This window comes from Equus caballus, unplaced genomic scaffold (assembly GCF_041296265.1).
Source record: "Equus caballus isolate H_3958 breed thoroughbred unplaced genomic scaffold, TB-T2T haplotype2-0000451, whole genome shotgun sequence".
In the NCBI taxonomy this organism is placed as follows: domain Eukaryota; kingdom Metazoa; phylum Chordata; class Mammalia; order Perissodactyla; family Equidae; genus Equus; species Equus caballus.
The window spans coordinates 580,776-601,315 of record NW_027221893.1 but is presented as its reverse complement, the minus strand read 5'-3'; the positions used below and the strand labels follow the sequence as shown (position 1 = coordinate 601,315).

At 50.1% G+C, this 20,540-nt stretch overlaps 1 protein-coding gene and 1 pseudogene across 1 annotated transcript in view; one reads left to right on the top strand and one right to left on the bottom strand.

Moving 5' to 3' along the window:
- LOC138922111 (heparan sulfate glucosamine 3-O-sulfotransferase 4-like) overlaps window positions 1-15,287 on the top strand; it is a 79,391-nt pseudogene extending 64,104 nt beyond the window's left edge.
- A 4,058-nt stretch (window positions 15,288-19,345) lies between these two features.
- Window positions 19,346-20,540, bottom strand: part of LOC138922113 (odorant-binding protein 2b-like) — a 64,851-nt gene continuing 63,656 nt past the window's right edge. The window contains exons 4-6 of the mRNA XM_070258936.1: window positions 20,283-20,384; window positions 19,943-19,969; window positions 19,346-19,533 (exon numbers count right to left, since the gene is read on the bottom strand). Coding sequence (XP_070115037.1) covers window positions 19,944-19,969; window positions 20,283-20,384 — 128 coding nt within the window. The 3' untranslated portion in view covers window positions 19,346-19,533; window position 19,943. The remainder of the gene's footprint in view (window positions 19,534-19,942; window positions 19,970-20,282; window positions 20,385-20,540) is intronic.

Here is a 20,540-nt window from a genome sequence, read left to right as displayed (position 1 = left end):
ACAGTTTGTAGCAGTCAGGGCTGCGTGGCGACCAGCCACTCTGAGAGACCCAAGCTGACCACAGTGAGTGCAGGCGTGTGTGTTTGAACAGCAGCCGTGCATGAGCACTCCAGCCAGTCTTGCGGGGGCAGCTGTGCTCCAGGAGACCGTTCAGAGACCCACGTTCTGTTCTTCCCATCTGGTTGCTCTGCCGTCCAGAGCCCCCCAGGGAACTTGTTAGAAAAGCAGAATCTCAGATCCCATCCCAGACTTTCTGAAGCAGAATTTATGTTTTAAGACAATACTTGGGTAATTATTATGCACGAAGTTTGAGAAAAATGGCCTAACGGCAAGGTGGTTCCACTTCGGCATCAGTGACACTTGGGGCCAGGAAAGTCTTTGTTGCGGGGGGCTGTCCTGTGCATTGTAAGATGTTTAGCAGCCTCTCTGGCCTCTACCCCGCCAGACACTAGTAGTTAGGCCCTCCCCCAGTTTTAGTAACCAAAAATGTCTCCAGACGTTACCAAATGTCCCCTGGGGTCCAAAACTCCCTCTGATCGAGAACCCCTGCCTTAGAGAGTTTTCTCTGCTGCGTGATGGGAGCTGGGACTGCACCCTGTCTGCATTGCAGCCACCGTGAAGCAGCGAGGGCAGAAGGCCGGGAGCGGATTCCTCTTCAGCAGGTGAGGCAGTAGTGACGCTCATAACTTCCGCTCTCCTTCTGCTGGGGAGACTTCGTTGCATGGCCACCTCCAGCTGCAGAGGACTCTGGGGAACTTACTGAGTGTCTGTGTGCCCAGGAAGGAGGAGAGAACGAGTCTGGGGACAGTCAGCTGTCTGCTACAGTAACTCACGCAAGGATGTGGTCATACTGTATTTCATTATGCTCTTCTATCCGAAGTCAATCCAATTGGCAGGGTGAAATAAATTGACGAGGTATTTTTTTAATTATTTTTTGCAGTTGGAACACAGAACTATTTTAGGAGGTCACAGGATATTTTAGGAGCACACATAAAATTTACCCAAAGCTCTGATAGTGTGTATTTTGATATCAAGAGTTTGGTATCTTCTAAACTTCAGTCGTGAGTATTATTCCTGCAAGTTTCTTTATTTTTTCTTTTTCCATATAGATGTATTTGCCTATATTGATTTTTTATGTGAAAAATAATTTTCTTCAATCATTGTAAAGACTATATCATACTATAAGTGTGTTGTTGTGGTGGAGATAGACGTGCATGTCCATACATGTCTATGTATATGTGTGTGTCGGTAGCTATCAGTAGATATCTCTTTCTCTGTGTATCTATTTATTTGGCACCACCTGCCTTGGTACCCCCTCATCCCTCGCCCAGGCTGCTGCAGCCGACTTCTGTTCTTGTTCCGCTGACTTTCTTGCCCTCTGTAATCTGCTCTCCACACAGTGGCTGGGGGAAGTGATCCTTTTAGAACATAAAGCAGGCCACATCACTCTCCTAATTTAAATTTTCCAATGGCTTGTTGTCAACCTAGAGAAAACTTCTAAGTCCTGGCCATGATCTACAAGGCCCTACAGGATCTGACCCTGCCAACCTCTTCAGCCACATTCACTTGTCATCTTCTCTGTGCTCCTCTCCTTGAGCCGCATTAGCTTCCTTGCTGCATCTGAGAAGCCAAACATGGCCCTGCCTCAGGACCTTTGCACTTGTTGCCCGCTCTGCCTTTAATGCTTTTTCCTTAGATAATTTCTTGGCTTGCATCCCTCCTTCATTCGAGCCTCTGCTGGGCTGTCCCTCCCTCCTCAATATGGCTTTTTCTTGTACTGTCTGGACTCCCCTTGTACATTCTTGGTGCTAAGAAAGAGCTCCACTCATTGGAAAATGCTGGTAAACACAATATTGCCATTAATATTTGCCTACGTTCCCCAGTTACACTACCCCAACCCAACGTTCTGGTGTCTTAATTTCTTGGTTCTTAATCCCCCCATTCTTGACGGAAGATCTTGCTTTGATCTGGGGGCACAAAATGACCTCGATGTTGCTGTGGTCAATTGAAAAGATGCTTAGGTAACTCTTAGCCGTTCCTGTTATTTAAGTAGACTGCCTCTAGGGGGTGGTGATGCGATACAGGCTGAGTCCGGAGTGAGGCGTTTTCCTGAGATGTGGGATGTGTGTGGCTCCTTGCTCCTTCCAAGCTAGGTTAACCCTCCACATTTGCCCCTGAAAATAAGACGCTTTAGGAAAGGCTCACTTTCAGTAAATAATAAACAAACACCAAAAGCAATGTTTAAAGCAAACTCAAGTATAGTTGAGTATCTTTTGTTCTCTACCCACTTTCTAGCTAGTTTTTCATTTGTGTTCAGATACAGAGAGAATATTCCTGTTACTGTCTGAATATGGACAATGAACATACCACGTTACCATAAATATATGTTAAGACATTTAATATTAGAAATTATTATTATAACATATATGCCCAATATTAAATAGGTAAACTACCCACTTAGATTCTGAGAATCGCATGACAGGTTCAACCAACAAACCGCATGACCTCACCCAGAACCGCTGATTTCCTTATTTAGCGTGAAACAGAGAGTTTGTTCTGTCCGTACTGACTGGTTCTCATTCACTTATGAATTGCTGGGTTGAAAGTCTAGTGTTTTGGTTTACCTTCAACTCTTGGCCTTGATGCTCCTAGATTTTCTTGGCTTTGTGTCTCTTTTCAGTCCCTTTACCTCTCATCCTCCAGGAGGAAGAAATTGCCCCAAGTCATGGTATGTTAGAGCACTTTTAAAGAAAATCTTTCCCAGTGTTTTGAAACTTAGCTTTAGCTGCAGAAATCTATTGGGTAGGATTCTTCTGGTTATAACACACGGAAATTCCAGGTGAAATCTGAAATAAGCATGAATCAAAAAAGAATTTAGGGGTCGGCCTGGTGGCGTGGTGGTTAAGCTGGCGTGCTCCACTTCTGTGGCCTGGGGTTTGTAGGTTCGGATCCTAGGCGCGGACCTACACACTGGTCATCAAGCCACGCTGTGGCCGTGTGTGCATACAAAAAATAGAGGAAGATTCCATAGATGTTAGCTCAGGGACAGTCTTCCTCCAGTAAAAAGAGGGAGATTGGCAACAGATGTTAGCTCAAGGCCAATCTTCCTCACCAAAGAAAAGAAAAAGAAAAAGAATTTAATGGCTTATGTATCTGAGAAGTCCTGGGAAGGGGTGGCCTCATTAGGGCTTAAACAGTGTCACTGGATCTCCCACTTCTGGATTCTGCTGCCTCTGAGGTGGTTGGCTGCTTTCTTAAAACCTGTCCCCTTGTGGTCATAAGCGGGTGCCAGCCCAATTTTCTTGCCCCAAATGGAGTAGGAAAAGTGTACCATCTTTGTCCCAGAAGTCTCTGCTAACGCCTCAGGGTAGCTCATTGCTTCCTTAGGGGTCACGTGCACATCCAGCAAGCAGTTCTTGGTGCCAGAGGGGGTGTGGGGTTTGAGGCACTGCCTCCCTGGAGCAGAGGTGGGAGGCAGTTCTCCTGCGGGCACAGAGGATGAAATGGGGGCATTTTCCCAAAGCAAAGCCAGCAGACGGTCATCAAAGAAGGGAAATGCACGCTGGTGCCAAAACAACAGATGTCTGTTTTGAGACTCTACTGTTCAAACGTCATCTTTCACCGAAGTACCAATGAATAAAACAGACATCCCGAGAGTTCTGCTGGCTTGCGTGGAGATGGGGGACCCGGATCCTCTTCTGTGGCTCTCCTGAGGTGGGCACAAGTAGAATGGCTCCAGATCTCCCTCTGCCAGCTCACTGCTTGGAGACTCTGCATCTCTTCTTTAACACAGAAAGAAAGGAAGGAAAGAAAGGGGAGAGAGAGAGAGGGAAAGCAAGAAAGGAAACTTGTCTAGTCTCTGTGCCTAAGAGCTGTTCAATTCTGAGAAAAATATCTAAAGAACCTGCCCCTCAGAAATCACTAATTATTTACTTAGAATATTTTCTATTTCCATCACTTCCTTAGCAACCCCTAGCAGCTGCCTGGGAAAATGTAAAGGGATTGTACATTTTACAAGAGAATTCCTCAAATAGCAAGTGAAATGGTTTCGTACGTTCATCTTCCTGCCCAGATTCACTTCAAGTGGAGAGGGAGAAATGATTTGGTGTTTCATCAGTCTTAATACAACAACTAGATTGCCCGGAATTTCTAGAACATCCTGCTTCTGTGTCATTTTCCTCCTTTCATTTGTGGTAAGGCCTACGATATAGATTTAAGTGTGATTCAGTCTTTTATGCTTTTGTAAGAGTTTTTATAGAAATCCACATTTTGGGAGAAAAAAATTCCTTTATTAAATCTAGTGTCTTGATGTTTTGTTTAAAAATAGGTTGTATTTAAAAATACTTCGTGTACTTTTTGGGTTTCTCATTAGCACACAATGACGTTGTCTTCCTCTGTGTGTGCGTTTGTGTGTGTGCGTGTGTATTGTGTTAAAGGTGTCTCTTGAAGGTGCTCTCTCTAGGGAAGCCTTGGGAACTCGTGGACCTTGGGCTTGTGAAGCCCCAGGGTCAGTTGTCAGGTCCAGGTCACTTTCCGGTATGGTTCTTGAACTTTCTGTGGCTCCAGCCTTCCCTGACAGGATCCCCCTGGTCCCGCCCCTGTCCTGGCTGTGGAGGAGGAGTCTGGCTCTTTCCTCATTCCCCTGAGAAGAAGACCACAGACCTTTCCCTTTAAGGGTTTGCCGGGTGGAGGTGAAGGAGCTGGAGGAACGAGGAGGAGTAACACAATACCACTTATTGCTGGTCCTCCAGTCTCTGTTGGGCCCATGTATTTGAACGCTGGTTTTCAGAAAGAGAATGCTCATCCAGATTTCTTGTGACTGATTTGATGAGTCTGAAGACTTCCTCAAAATTCTCTTTTATTTCAGGAAAAGGCAAAATTTAAAAACCAGTAGATTATGCAGGAAGTTAATTTTTGTGATTTTCACTTTCCAGTAATTGTGCTTTTGCATGTTAGGCATTCTTAGGAAGAGTAGCTAACTTCCTTTGAGTGCTTATGTGACTAAAAGAAAACCCCGATGCGTCCCTGCCCCTCCTTTGTCTGAGCTAATCCTCAGGGCAAGCCCTGTTGAGTAAGAGGTGCTGTATGTTATGTGGAAACTGAGGCACAGAGTGGGGAAGAATGATACCCAAAGGTTCACAGGTCATTAGTGACGGGACCTAGATTCGAAGATAAGCATTTAGGGTGTTCTGTTAGCCACAGTGCTGTGCTCTTCTCTGAGAGAGGAGATGCTCAGGTGTAGGTCCATCCACAGTCACCCAGAGTCCAGCTGTCTCTTGTGCCTGTCTGCAGACAGAGCTGGGATTCTCTGGAAAGCACTTCTGCAGCCGAATTCTAGATGTCTGCATCTTAGAGGATAGCTCCCGTTGCTGCCTTTCGAGGCTGTTTGGGAAGGAAACCCACATCTTCGAAGGCTGTGAAAGACTGTTGCTAATGTCTGCCTACTGCCGTTTGGGGTAAAGGTCTCAGCACTTCGGATCACTTCAGAGACAGATACTGATTTTCCAAGCCCTGCTGTGAGCCCGCAGCTTCTGAGACCCAGTGACTCAGCCTCCCCTCTCTGCATGGGGCAGCCAAGGCATGAGAATTGCCCTGGGCTGTGTATTTTTTAAAAATAAGGGGATCAGAAAAATCCCTTCAACCTAGGCTATTTGAAGGCAGTGTGAGGGATGGAAGGCAACCCTTCTCCATCATCTTGCTTAGGGATGCTTCTGACCCTCTGCCTCGGTTGTGCCGTGTCTGTGCAGAGAGGGGCTGCTCGCAGACACAGTGGTTTATTCAGTGACATCACGGCCACCCTTTTGTTCCTAGCGAAGAATTTTTTTTGCCCCCTGAGGTTAACAATTACCTTTGGAAAAGTGTTTTCGTGAACAGAACTTTGGCTAAAAGTGTAGTGATAACATTACTGCCTCGTTGCAAAGCTCTGACACCAGCACTCCTGCTGCAGAGTTACCTGGCATGGAGTAGAGGAGCATAACAAGCATGCTCATCATGCCCGCCAGGAACTTTTATATGCGTTATCTCCCCAAAAACAGTCCTCGTGACCACCCCATGAGAGAGAGGATGCTTTTTTAAAGTAGTTTAATTTGTTTCTCTTCTATTGTGTTAAAAAAAAACCATGCTATAAAATGTACCGTCTTAAGCATTTTGAAGTTCAGTAAAATATATTCACATTGTTGTGAAATAGATCTCCAGAACTTTTTCATCTTCTAGATGTGAAACTCTACACCCATTAAATTTTATTTTACTCAATAAATCATAAACATGTTTCCATAATAACAGGAGCGAGACTGTTCTTATCCCCATTTTACACAGGAGGAAACTGAGGTAGGGAAAGTTAAGTCACTTGCCCCGGGTCACCCTGATCCTAACACGAGTTGGTCTGGATGCCAGTCTCACTATCAAGTCCTGCATTTTGGTCCTGGTCGGGTCCTAGTCTTCCTAACTGCCCTGCGCTTGTTGGGGCACCTGGGACACAGTAGGATTTCACTTAAATTGTTATTATTTAAGCAATACATACTCAGTGAAGACAATGAGAAAATGCTGACAGCACAAAAAAGTCCTCTCACCCAAAGATAACTCTTACTAATAGTTTAGCGTATGTTCTTCCCTAAATTTTTCAGTACAGTCGTGTGCCATATAACATCGTTTCGGTCAATGATCCACCGTGTATCTGATGCTGGTGCCGTATAGCTGAGGTGTGCGGCGGGCTATTCCATCTAGGTTTGTGTAAGTGCACTCTATGATGTTTGCACAACGACAAAATCGCCTTACGACACATTTCTCAGAATGTATCCCCGTCATTACGCGATGCATGACCATACTTACAAAGTATATATAAATCACTTTCTTACAAAAATGTGTACTTTTAAAGATACTACTTTGGTTTTTTCCACCTCCTCAAATTGGAAACAACCCAATGTTCATCAGCAGTGGCATGGATAAATAAAATGGGTTATATGTTTTAAAATGGAATTGTATACAGAAATAAAAATCAACCACAGCCACATTCAAGAAAATTTATGAATCTTACAAGCATAATGAAAGAAGTCAGACATAGAAGAAGAAACTCTGCATGATTTTGTTTAAACACAGTTCCAAGACAAGGAAAGCAAATTCATAAGTTAGAATATTGGTTCCCCTTGGGCGAGTGAGGGCAGTGACCTGGGATCGGTGTATCAGGGGGCCACTGGAGGCTTAGTCACCTTCTGTTTCTTGTGAGTATGGTTGCCGGGTGTGTTCCCTTGGATAATTCATGGAGCTATGCAAGTACGATTTCCATACTTTCTGGTATGGATGCTATGCTCCAAATTGCAAATCCAATCGCATGATTATAGACTTTTTTACTGATTAGTTCCAAGGCATAGTTATTAGTGCAAGACTCCAGAATTATGGATGTGGGTTCATATCCTGGATTTAACCTCTTCTTATGTCAGAGAGACCCTGGCCAATTGATTAACCGTGTGGGCTTTGGTTTCTTCATCTGTAAAATGAGTTAATTTTGGTTCCTCTTACTTAGTGAGATAATTATCTCCTTGCTGGCACAGGGCAAGAACTCCTTGAATGACGGCTTTTATAGTTGTTCTTGCTGTTCTTATCTCTTTAGGTGAGGGAGCTGGTGGATGGTGTCCTGTGGCAGAGAGAGGAGCAGGAGGGGGATCCAGTCAAGACACAGTCTCCAGGTGAGCCTGAGGGGACAGAGCAGAGCTGATGCTGAGGTGCGGGAGGAAGGGTCCAAGGCCTGGGGCCCCTCCATCCTTCCCTGTCTCAGTTCCTGCCCATCTGTAAACACAGGAAGGGAACTGAACCAGGTCATCTCTAATTGGTTAGTCCTTTCAGCTCGGACATTGAAGAGTCAGGAGGGCAATAGAAATGCCACGAAAATTTAAGAACAAATTTCCCGGTTTGATCCCCATTCAAACACAAAGGACCAGGTCTGGGCGTGAAGGGAGCTGGATATCGGTGGTGGGATTATAGGTCGTTTCTATATTCTTCATTGTGCGTTTTTCCATTTTGGACAGAAGTAGCCTGAGCCAAGGAGCTGCTTGCGTGGCTGAGGACCCTGAGGTGGTTCATTTATCTGAAGACTCCACATGAAAGGCAGCCCCCTGTGTCCTGGAGAGCAGAGAATCACACCCTGTGGATGGGATAGGATGGAACCCCCTGGGCTCAGGCGTGCTCTGTCCACTCTGCCACAGCCTGTCCTTAAGGGACATCCCCACATTCGATGGCTTGCTGGGGGGGGGGCATCAAGAGAAGGGGGCTCAGACTGCCAGTGCCCAGACTCCAAGGGCCTCCACTCTCCTCCCTCTCACCCTGAATCAGCCCCTAGCCCCTCCTGAGTGGAACCCCGTCTTCCCAGCCTGGACCATTAGAGCACGAATTCCCCTTCCCAAGACGTGCATCCTGGAGAAGGGAGAGTCCCCTGGTGTGGACTCTGTCTCCCTTAGGATGTCAGTCTCTCCCAGCCTCCTGGGCTTGGCCTCTACTTGGGGAAATCTGGGTCTCAGAAGCTGTACCTCAGGCCCCTCCTAGCTGGCAATGTGTATGTCACACCCACATCCTGCCCCACCAAGCCATGTACACATATAGTGCACACAATCCAGGCACTGAGTCTTGTGTGGGGTGAAGATTTGTCCTGCACAGGGAGGCAGGGTGTATGGTGAGGAGAGAAGGAATGTGTGAAATGTATGTAGAACAGGGAGAAATGAGGTCCTCTGGGGACACTGGGAGAGGTGTGGGCAGCACTGAGGGCCCTTGTAGTCTGTGGTTGTGATGTGAAGGTGGGACCAGCCCTCACTGCACCAGCCTCTGCCCCTTTCCCGGCTGGGGGCAGATGCGGAGGAGGCAGAGAGTTGGGTTCCCAGGGTGGATTTCACCTGGCCAGGACCGTGGAAGGGGTCGGTCAGAGCTACAGGTCAGGAGCGTGGGGCTGTCCCGGAGCTCAGTGTCTGCAGAGGAAGAAAGGACGTGATGGAGGGGAAGGAGAGTGAACGTGGAGCCAAGTTTGCAGATGGGGAGACCCAGTGGCTGAGGAGGAGTGAGGAGAGGGAGCCCACAGTGACTGGGCTGCAAAGACACCACTGGGTGCCGACTGGAAGGGGTTGGCCTGAAATGGGTTATCAGTCATGCTGGAGAGGTTTATATGTGTGGAGTGAGGCCAGGGTAGTGGGTGGCAGGGGTTGAGTGAAGGAGGGTGGACAGGGCCCTGAGGGTCCAGGATGTAAGAAGGATCATCTGGGTGGATGGCAGAGTGACCAAGAAGGGTCGAGTCGCAGTGATGGTGAAGAGACAGACAGTGAAGACTTATACAGACACCCGAACACACACACACATGAACACACACACACACAGGGACCCTGATCAGCGCATAGGGTGCAGTTTGGCCCAATGGCTGAGCACAGCTGCCAGAGGTGCCAGCCCTTGTGGGCAGCCCCTTCTCTGTGGCCATGCCACTGTCCCTAAGGTGCCTCCTGCTCTGTGGAGAGCCCCACTCAAGAGCTTCATCATCTTCATGCCCTGATTATTCATCTTGTCCCTGAAGCACTCGATACCATGGTCTCTCTCCAGGATGAACCAGACGTTGATGGTGGGTTGCCACCTGGAGGTGACATGGGTTAGAGCCATGTTGGACTCCTTGTGGCCTGTGGGGTTGGGGAAGGTCCTAATGCCTGAAGGAGGAAGAGCAGACGTGGGGGAAACCCCGATGCAGGGAGTTGCGTGGCCAGGAGGGATGCAGGCCCAGACCCTAGCAGTGCAGAGTGGAGACGGCTGGTGGCCGGCAGGGAGGCTGTCCACCCTGCGTCTCTTTGCTGGCCTCAGGATCGCTGTCATCAGTCAAGGCTGCCGGAGGCTTGTTTTCACGAGTTCTCTCAAATGCTGCAGGAGCTTAGGAACAGGTGACCTGAACTTGAGACTTCCTGACCTGGTCTCTGAATGAAATAAGAGGAGGTGACAGGCTCTGTACCAGCAACTTTTGTGTCCCCTGAGGGTGGGGATCCTGTGAGGCCGGGGAAGCACAATTGTCCTGTCCCTGGGCACGAGGCCAGCTGCAGCGAGACAGGTTCACAGGTGGAGGGGGGATCACGGAAGGGCGTGCCCGGGCTTTGGAAAACTGGAGAAAGTTGGTCCTTGGATGGGGTGTGGAAAGAACATGAGCTATGGGTGGGGAGGAGCCAGGATGATTGACAGCTCTGAGCAGTGAAGGAAAAACTGTCTCCCCAAGTAGAGATCTGAGGTTTCCACAGTACAGTAGGAGCTGAGTCTGTCACATGGTGGTTCACCCAGATTCACAGACTGGGTGGTCACCTGGCACATTCCAGCAAAAGTGCTGCCCCCTGGAAGCCAAGGCCATCCATGCAGTTGAGCCAGTGGCCACTACCAGATTTTGAATTTTGAGGCAATGATTCCACAAAGGGCATTATAAACAGTTTGCATCCACTTGCCTTCCTAGAAAACAGGAGCTGCCTTCGAGATCTGTTCTGGCATTGGAAGCATCCCAAGGTTTCCAGGGTGTGAATACTGACTTGTCAACCAAAGGGCACGCTCCTCATTCTCTCAATGCCTATCCTGCCTCTTCCAACCCAGGGTTGTGCCACCATTTTATCCATTAAGCCCAGCCCCTGCCTTGTCAGTCCCACCCCAATACACCAAGGACACTGAACTGGGGTTCTGCAGCATCTTTGCTGAAAAAAAATGAAAGGATAGTTTCAATCCCATAGCCCCTGTCATCACCTCTCATCACACTCTACTGCCATGATCTCCTGAAGCATGTGAACCTCCGTGACCTCCCTCACAAATGTCCCCAGGCATTGCTGATGTGGCTGCATAGCATGGATGGTCAGGAGACTGTCCAGTGAATCTTGCAAACTCCTCCTCCCCCAACCTCAGCCAGGAGATCACTCCTGGGTGAAGTCCTCCCATCTCAAGCACAGTGAGGCTGTGGGTTGCAGGCTTCAGGACTGGCATTCCTCTTGGGTAAAGCTTGCCCATCTGCCACTCAAGAAGACTTTGAAAGTTTGAGTGGGGACCTCATCTTATTTACCTTGTCTTCAGTGCCCAGGATGGTGTAAACAACACCCAGCACATGTGGTAGGCTGAATGGAATGAGCTAACGGAACAGTCAATGCCCTGACTAGCCCCACTTCCCCCTGAGGAACAGAGCATTTTGCCTCTCACTAAGTGACTTTCACAATTCCCCCATAAGGCCTAGTCTAAGGACACATAATTCTTGTCTTGCTGACAGTTCCCAACAGGATCCTAGAGAGGCTGTTGGTGTGCTATGGAGAATACCCCAAACCTCTTCCTTGCCCATCTCGCTTACAGAGTTGAGCTGCCAGGTGAGTCCACCAGGGGCCCCACTGGGTACAAGAGGATGACAATGGCTGCCCCTGGCCCATTTGCCCACCTGTCTTGTAGACAAGAGGCCTCTGTTCTTTGTCTCAGCAGAAGCCAGTCCAGAGCTCGCACTCTGGGCTCAGAGATCCCCAGTGCCTATCAGTCTATTCACCTTCCAGCTCATGTGAGAACTGTGAAGCCTCCACTTCCTCAAATACCCACAGCACTGGGCTTTTGCGGGTTGTGAATGAGAGAAGGCAAGTAAAGCATTACCCAGGGAACCACACTGTAATTAGTTCTTAGTACATGGTGGTGACTCTCCCTTATTTTCATTAACACCACCACCATCTTTATCGTGTGAAGTGTCCTAGAAACACCAGCACATTAATAATTAGAAGACATAGGACCTATATGGCAGGCCACTGCCTGGCTCCAATGTGCAGGTAGGAGATGAGGCCTGTTTCCAGTACCCCAGGATTGGTATTGGGGAGCTCAGGGGTGGGACGAGAGGGAGGGACACCCCCATGTTGTGCGTTCTGAATTCCAAAAACCTTGAAGTTCATTCTGAAGCCGAAGGGTGGCAGGGATGGCATCACTTTACTCTGGTGATATCAATGGTTCCTGCTCAGCACTTTGTATACCATTTTCCTGAAAGCTTGGGAAAAAAGATGTCGGTAATAAGGGCTTTATGGAGAAAAATGTAACAAGATTGAAGGGACTGAGCCCAGATGTCTTTAAAATGACTAATATCAGAGCAGATGTCCATAGCTCAGGAAAGTGGGCTGTGAAGTCAGGTGAAACAAGGAAAGAGATCATATGGTTGATGGAGATACGAGAGGCAAACAGCAAGTTGTCCCTCCACTTGAGTCTGCCGTCCCATCGCGTCAGCTGAGGAAGCTGACACTAGTGGGAAATGTCCGATGAGATTTCCACAGAAACTGCGAAGACCCTAATATCCTGAAGGGGAGGGGCTGTTGATGAGCTCATTGAGAGGAGAACTGTGAAAGGACCACAACCTTGTCAGAATTGGACATCTCCCCAATCCAGAATAAGGAAGGGACGAGAAAGGAAGAGCAGTAGATGGAGCAGATGTGCATAGAGCTCACAGTGATGCTCAATTGGATTAGACTCACTTACCTTAGAAGTGTCCAAGTGTGCCTTGGCAATCGTTGCCTCATAGGTATTCATTCATCCATCCATCTAGCCATCCATCCATCCATCCATCTATCCACCATCCATCGTGCACACATCCACAAGCCATCCATCCACCATTTATTCATCCATTCATCTATCCCTCATCTGTTCATCCATTCATTCACCATCCATCCATTATCCATCCATCCATCATCCTTCCATCCATCTAGCCATTCATCCATTCATCCATCCATCCATCCATCCACCTGTTTATCCACCATGCATCCCTCATCTATCCATCCATCCAGTCGTCTACTCATCTATACACTATCCAGCCAGGCAGCCATCATCCATCCCTCCTCCCACTATCCATTCAAAATCCTGTCATTTATCCCCCATCCATGCAACATCTATCCATCCTTCCATACATTGATCTATCTATCCATCTACTCATCTATCCACTATCCATCCATCACCCACCTAACCACCATCCATCCATCCACCCACCATCCATCCACCATCCTTCCATCCTTTCACCATACATTCACTACCTACTATCAATCCATCCACCTACTATCCACCCACCATCCTTCAGTCCTTCCATCAACCATCCACTATCCATTCATCCACCCACCCACCCACTATCCATTTATTCACCATCTCTCTATCCATTTACTAGGTAATTTGGGAACATAGGATAAAAATTATTATGACTGTGTTGCCGGCCCTTCCTCTGCCCTGACACTATTGAGGGCTCCAGATCCTCTAAACCATTACCATTGTCAAGCTCTGTCCCCTGAAATCAAGTGCAGTTTTGTTCCGATGATGAGCACACATACTCATGCTATTCCCAAGATCTTGGACATGGCCACCCACCAGGATCTGGTTTCCCAGCACCAGCTCCTGCCTCATCCCTGTGTCTTCTGCGGCTCACGTTCCTTGAGAGGCTGAGGTTAAATCTCAGGACTGAATGAAACAATCCTTTCATGGGTGAGGGAGAGGGAAGATCCAGACATGGGCATATACCAGAGAAAAGGCAAAGAGAGGGGGCCACTTGTCTCCTCAGGCCCAGGTGGACAAGAGTTAGGCTGGAAAGCTGACAATCACCCAGAGAGGAAAGGTGGACATGGGGAGACAAATGGGCAGAGAGGGGGAAGAAACGCTGGACTCTTTAGTGGGAGGTGAGGTGTTAGGGAGGCCTGGAGCCCAAGGCCGAGTGTCAGGGCGGTCCAGGTCACAAAAATACCAAGAAGAGGCACAGAGGGGTCCCAGGGAGGTGAGGCTGTGATGGTCCCCGTGTAGGGACTGGGAACTTGGTGTCATCTAGATATTTGCAGACCTCAAATATTGTTTCAACAGCACTATGGATTTTGGAAATTTATAACATGTTTGATAATAATGTGTTTGACTTTTAATATTGACCACAGTGTAGTACCTTGCAAAATATAAGCACATAATAGGGACAACATTCTTCACATTAATAGGTAGACTTAAAATATGCAAAGTTCCTTCCAAACCATGACTTTGCTGAAGAAACTACATCTTAGAAAGGCTACCTGACTTGCCCATAATTTCACCAGAAGTAAGGGGTTGGCAGGGACCTATGGTGGATGAAAATCTGTCCAAGGCCTCACTGAACTGCCCACTCAGGCAGTGGTCAGGAAGATGCTCTGCTCTCCCCGGGAGACATCACCAAAGACACGAGAGGAAACTCTGGCCCAAGCTCACCTGATGCTCAGAATAACAGAATTGAGACTCTAAGCCAGTGAAGGTGGCTGACCTGGGGCCTGTACAGGCCAACTGCTCATCCCTACTGATATTCTCACCTCACCTTTTCAGTGTGGGTGGGAATAAACTGGGTCCCCTCTTCTCATAGCACAGAGAGCAGACTTAGCCATGCTTTCAGGAGGGAGGGCTGCATGGCCCAGTGGGAGCCCCTATATCTGTTCCCTGCTCACCTGGCCTGCCAGCTGCCCTTTTATCCTCTGGCTTAGGCTGACCTGGAGACAGGATCCTGCCACTCCCTGACCTTCATAAAGGCCCTTCAAGTTTGCCGTGTAGTTGGTGATTATATTGTTTGGATCCTGTGAATGGATGTTCTTAAATTTTTGTAATTAGCCATCATTACTCTTGGGTTTGATTCCTTCTGAAAAAAACATATCTGGAAGGGAGAATGTCATCAGAATGGGAAGTAGTAAACATCTGCATTGAGAGTTAGCAAGATAAACAATGGCTTCCTTGTGAGTATCCTCCACCTCGCCTTGGCCTTTATTGTACGAGCCCCAGGGATCCTCGACAAGCCCCGTCCCTCGAGCATCCCTGGGAGAGTTGGTCCAGTCCAGGCTACAGATCCCACCTTGGAGCTGACGTCCCCTCACCTCCCCTTTCCCGCCAGACCTCCTGAACTCCAAGCAAAGCATCCAGCCCGCTCTAAACATCCCCACAAGGATGCCCACGGCTCCCATTGCAGTTGCCTTTCTCCCTGCAGGCGGAATTGATCTCCTTCCTCTCAAATGTACCCTGGCTCCTGTGTTCTGTATTCTCATCACTGCTCCCAGTGAGACCCTGGGAGACCTCACTGACCCTCTGTACCCTTCACTTCTGTTCCCCACACCACCTGGGGCCTTGCTCAGATGCATGCCCGCAGTCCACCTCCTCCCTCTGCTGCTGCTGCCCCTTTCCTACCTCGAGACTTGGAAGTATTGGGATGAGATCTCTGACTGAAATATCCTGAGTGGCCTCTGCTTTCCCTGTCCCTCATTCCTCCTCCATTTTGCTCCCAGAACTTTCCACCAAATGCAAATGGCATCATCTTGTCCCTGTGGATGTGTGCTTAAGTGTGTGTGTGCATGTATGTGTATCTGCATATGTGTCTGTCTGTCTATGTGTGCATTCGTGTATGCATTTGTACACAAATTTACATGTTCATTTGTGCACATGTATATCCGTATGTAGACATGTACACACGTGTGCACATGCACATGTGTGTATATGTCTCTCTGTGTGCATAATAGTCTCTGTGTATCTGTCTGAGTGTGTGCATGTGCACAATTGCGTATGTGTCTCTCTGTGTTTACATTGTGCAGCAAGTGTGTCTGTAGTGTGTGTGTGTGTGTGTGTGCCTGGGTATGGTAAGGAGAAGGCTCCACAACATTCCCACTGCTACCCGGTACAGTTCTTGCTGAAAAGGGTGGAGGGACCTATGGTGAATGGAAAACCTGTCCAAGGCCTCACTGAGGTCCCCACTCCACTAGAGGGCAGGAAGATGCTCTGCTGTGCCTGGGAGATGTCACCAAGGACACAAGAGAAAACTCTGGCCCAGGTCCATGTGGGGCTCAGAATAACAGGACTGAGACCCTAACCAAGTGCAGGTAGGTATCCAGTTCTTGCTCCAAAGGATTCATGATTCCACCTTTACCAGGCCCCAGAACCCTCCAGCCCTGGCCATGTTGCTCCTCTGCTGGACGTTCATCACCGCTGATGGTGGTCCCGACAAAGGTCAGGTTTGACTATTCACAGTAGTCAAAGGGTGGAAACAACCCTGATGTCCACCAGCTGAAGAATGGATGACCAAATGCGATCTATCCAAGCAGTGGGATCTCATTCACTCATAAAGCAAATGAAGTTCTGACACAGCTGCAACGTGGATGGACCTTGGAAACGTGATACTGGGTGGAAGAAGGCAGACACCAAAGGCCACATATTGCAGGATTCCATTTATGAGAATGTTCAGAGTTGGCAAATCTAGGGAGATAGGAAGTAGATTAGTGATTGCCAGGGGTCACAGAAGAGGGAGGAATGAGAAGTGACTGCTAAAGCCTGAGGAATCTTTATGGGGTGATGAAAATATTCTGGAATTAGTGACGGGGGTGAGGGTGAGGTTGTGCCTCTCAGAAGGAGATGGCAGGAGTTGTGTGGAGTTTCTGAACTTGATGTGGAGCGAAAGTGCAGTGGTCAGTGATGGTAGCTGGCCAAGTGGCCTAGGCAATCCCCACCTGTGGCCTGGGTCCCCTCGAGGCTGACCCTAGATGGGGTGAGTTGAGGTCAGTGAGCCCCCACAGAGGCAGCTCCTCGGCAGTGGGGAGTCATTTCCTTCTGCTGAGTTGCACAGCAGGGCCTTTTAAGTGCAGAGCTGACCTGAACTGGGTCCCTCGGGAGGAGACCAGCCTGATTCCTGCTCTAGATGGTTCTTCCCAACCCCTTCTTAACTAGAGGTCAGGGGTCGAGTGCTCATCTGTGCAGACGTGGTGCTCCCATGTGTGGTGAGCATGAGTAGACATACGCTGCCCTCCAACCAGCAAGTAAACAGGAACAACTGGGTCATCCATCTGGGCCCCACTGAGATGGAGGGGGTCTCAGGGTGTGTGGCATAGAGAAGCAACTACTGAAGGGTGGCTGTGTGGGTCAGTCTGGCCCTAGGACCAGCTACAGTGGGTCAGGGGCTGTGGTTTGACCGCTGTTTTCTCTCTTCTGAGTGTCCTCTTGAAAGGAGGATTCCCAGGACCTGGAGGAGCTGCTCCCTAAAGGTGAGCAGAGGTGTTTACATGCGCTCAGGACATGACAGGTGGGCTATAGTGTCCACGCAGGGTGACGCTCTGAGCCCCTTCAGGAGAGAGCCTGCCAGTGAGCTGCAAGGATGACAGTTGGCTAAAGACACCAGTGGCAGCACCCCAGGACCGAGCCCATTGGGAGTTTGGGGAGGAGAGTGCTGAGCTGGCCTTTCCACCATGCAGGCTCCTCCATGGGCAGCCATGGCTCCCAACTCCCCGCTGGGCCAGCTCGGCTCCTTGGAGAGTCTCCTGCCTCATTTGGCTTCCTCCCTCCTGATCTTTCTCAGGTATCAACCCCAAGGCCCCTCTTGCTCTCTTACCCGGCTCAGTGGCCAATTCTCAGAGGAACCAACTGAGCAAGAAATCAGGTAAACAAGCCAGAGGAGAAAGGGAGAAATAGAAGGGTCCTGTCTGTAGGAACGATGAACTCTATGTGGGGTCCGCTTCTTACTCTTCGTTCTGTCTGTCCACCCATTGCTTTGAGGCCACGACAGCTAGGACCTCAGACCTGGACCTGTTTGGGGTGGTTTCATTTCAGGGATGCTCCTTGGGCTCCACCCAGAATGAAGTCCACGTGGGGAGTAAAGCATGGTGGTTTGACCGCAGGGACTTGAGTCCCCAGGATGCCAGCTGCCTCTCTGAGAAAGTCTGTGGTCTTCCTGGGGTCCATACAGGGTCCTGTCCCATGGGAAGTGTGGTTTGCAGGATTCGGTTAAGATTCCACTTGTTCTGCCCCATCTTGCCCATGAAGGCCCTCCCCGGACACCAGGCCCTCCAGGGTCCAGGAATCCACTGAAAACCACTGCCCAGCACAGACCAGGCACCTGGACAGCCTGCAGGCAGGGCCAAGGCTGTTGTGGTGCAGACAGTGCTGGGGCAGGTACTGGACTTGGATTCCCAGACCAAAGAAAAGACTTCATGTAGGAATTCTGTTGCCCCCCAATTAGGAAGACAGACCCTGAAAATCGGCTCTGTATGAGCCCATGGGCTGGGCACAGGGATTCTTCAGCTCTGCCCACTTGTTCTCCAGCTGGAGGGATGTACCCTGGGGAAGTTCTGCTGAGGATTGTCACTTGTCAGGTCTTAGCATCCCTACCCCAAGTCTTAACCCCTCGACCCTTGAGGACCCTGAACCCTGACCCTGGCCATCTCACAGCCCCTTCTCTGCACAGACCCCTGGGGCTGCCACATCAGAGGGACACCGCTGCTTAGGGGCACGTCAGCACCAGGTGGACAAATGGCACAGGGTCCTGGAATCCCAGGACACGGGCCTGCGTGCACAGAGTCTTCCACCGACTCCCTCCTCCCAGGCTCCTGCCTTGATGGCCTCGTGCCATTGCAGGGACAGTGGTATAAGAACTGTCATCCTTATGGAAGCTGAAAAAACAAAGCCAAGGCAGTTGTAACCTGTGATTGCCTGGCCCCCTGGGCACCGCCTCAACCTGTGGGGGGCTTGCACCATGCAGGGACTCCCTACCTAGTATTTCGTTGTCAAGGAAGGAACCTACAAGTACCAGGGTGCCAGAAGTCTGCATCTGGGGCCTGCTGTGTTCAGGAGAGGCCCAGGGATGCTCGCCATCCCACCGGGGACCTTGGGCCTGTGACTTGGGAAGGTGCACTGACCCTGCATGAAGGGAGCTCCAGGCACCCCCCTGTCTCTAGGGAAGCTGGGCTGCATTCACCTCTCCTACCACAAGCAAGGAGACCCTGACCTCAGTTGGCTGGCTGTCACTGCAAAGCCCCAGGGTGATTTGGGAAACCATAGTGATGACATTACAATTGTGAACAAGGTCCCTCTTGAAGTGGCTCCCTCCCCAGGGGCAGTGCATGTGTCCAGCCAGGCCTAGGGGGAAGGGGCAGGAGCAGAGTCCCACCCAGGCTGGGATTCCAGGGTCCTGCTGTCCCCATCCTGATGGCCTTTGGAAGCCTGGTCTCCTGCCTGCACCCTCAAAGGCAGCCTCCCAGCACTCCTGTCACCACATCTAGGCAGTTGGGAATCAGGGGGCCAGGTGATCCCCACCTGCACACATGTCATCACCTCTGGGCTGTATCTGACCCTGTTATCTTCACATCCCTTCTCCCCCACCACGTGACCACCCAGAACCTGAGCTTCTTGGGTGTCAGACCTGTCCCCCATTAGACCCTTGGTCAGAGCTGTAGCACCCATCCCTCGGCCTGGACCCTAATGCCCATTGGATTGGTCCAACTTTCAAGGAGAATGCAGACATAGATGGGTCCTCCTGTCCTGCCTTCTCTGGCTTGCCCACTTCCTCCCAGTTCCCAGCCCACGCGAGGGACCCCCACAGACAGGCAGAGTCACCAGGAACTGCTGAAGCTCTTTATGTGGAACTAGGAGAGGGGATGCATGGCTGGGGGAGGAAGGGGAGTCAAGGTAACTGGAGGGGCAGAGCAGGTCAGGCTCTAGAGGCAGGGGCTCCTTCCATGGCCTGCAGGACAGAGGGTCTTGATGGTGCTGCCCTGGGGCTGCTGTGGGGTGCTGATGTCCCCTGCCCTAGAAAGAAGGGAGAGGGTCAGTGAGTCCAGGACAGGGGAGGGGAGGGGGGGCAGGTGTGGGGTTCTCAGGGGTGGCAGTGTTGGGGGCATATGTAATGCTCTCAGGGCTGCTGCATGGAGGGCAGGCTCCCACTTCCACCAGGTGCATGGGTGTGGTGGAGGACAGACCCTGGCCCATTGGTCCCAAGTTACAGAGACAGAGAAAAGAAGGAGTCCCTAAATGTCCCAGGAATGATGTTCGGGGACAGACATCCCAAGTAAGGATCAAATCCCAGAAAGGATCTCAGAGCAGACAAGGCTCTGCCTGGCTCACATGGAGTCCCTCTTGTCTCCACCTTGGGGGTGCCTTGGTGACTCCTGACGTTCCTTTGAACCCAGGACTCTTGTTTGCTTCAAGGGTCACTTACCCTAGTCACTTTCAGGAATGCAGCTTTCTGTAGAAACCAAGGAAAATTCAGCAATGAGAAGAGACCCTAGCCAAGGGCCCAGACCCCATCAAGCTGCAGCTCTGACACCAATAGCAGAGACCCGGAGTGGGGCCCTTGTGCCCCTGTGACACAACACAGCGCTGATGTCTCCCCCATGGCGGGGGGCAGGGGAAGGGGCGAGGAAGGTCATGGGGGACACAGAGGGACTTGAAGGGCACAGTGGGACACGAGGAATCTGTTGGGGACACAGGGAGGGACATAGGGGACAAAGGGACATGCAGAGTGGACACAGGGAACCTGGGCAGAGTTGTCCTCTTACCTGTCTGGACAGGCATGATGATGATGTCCTGTGGCAATCCCTTGCGCTCTGTGAATTTCTTAAATTCTTCCAGGGCTTCCAGGCTCATGTCGGGATTTCTACCTGTAGGAGAGGTGACCAGGTGAGCCTCAGGTTCAGGAAGCAGACCCCAAGAGGAGACAGTGCCTCCTAGCACTTGGGGGGCTTTGTCCTGTAATGGCTGAGGCTGAGATGGAGGGTTCCCCCGAAAGTGGATACAGAGTAGGCCCAGAGGAGACA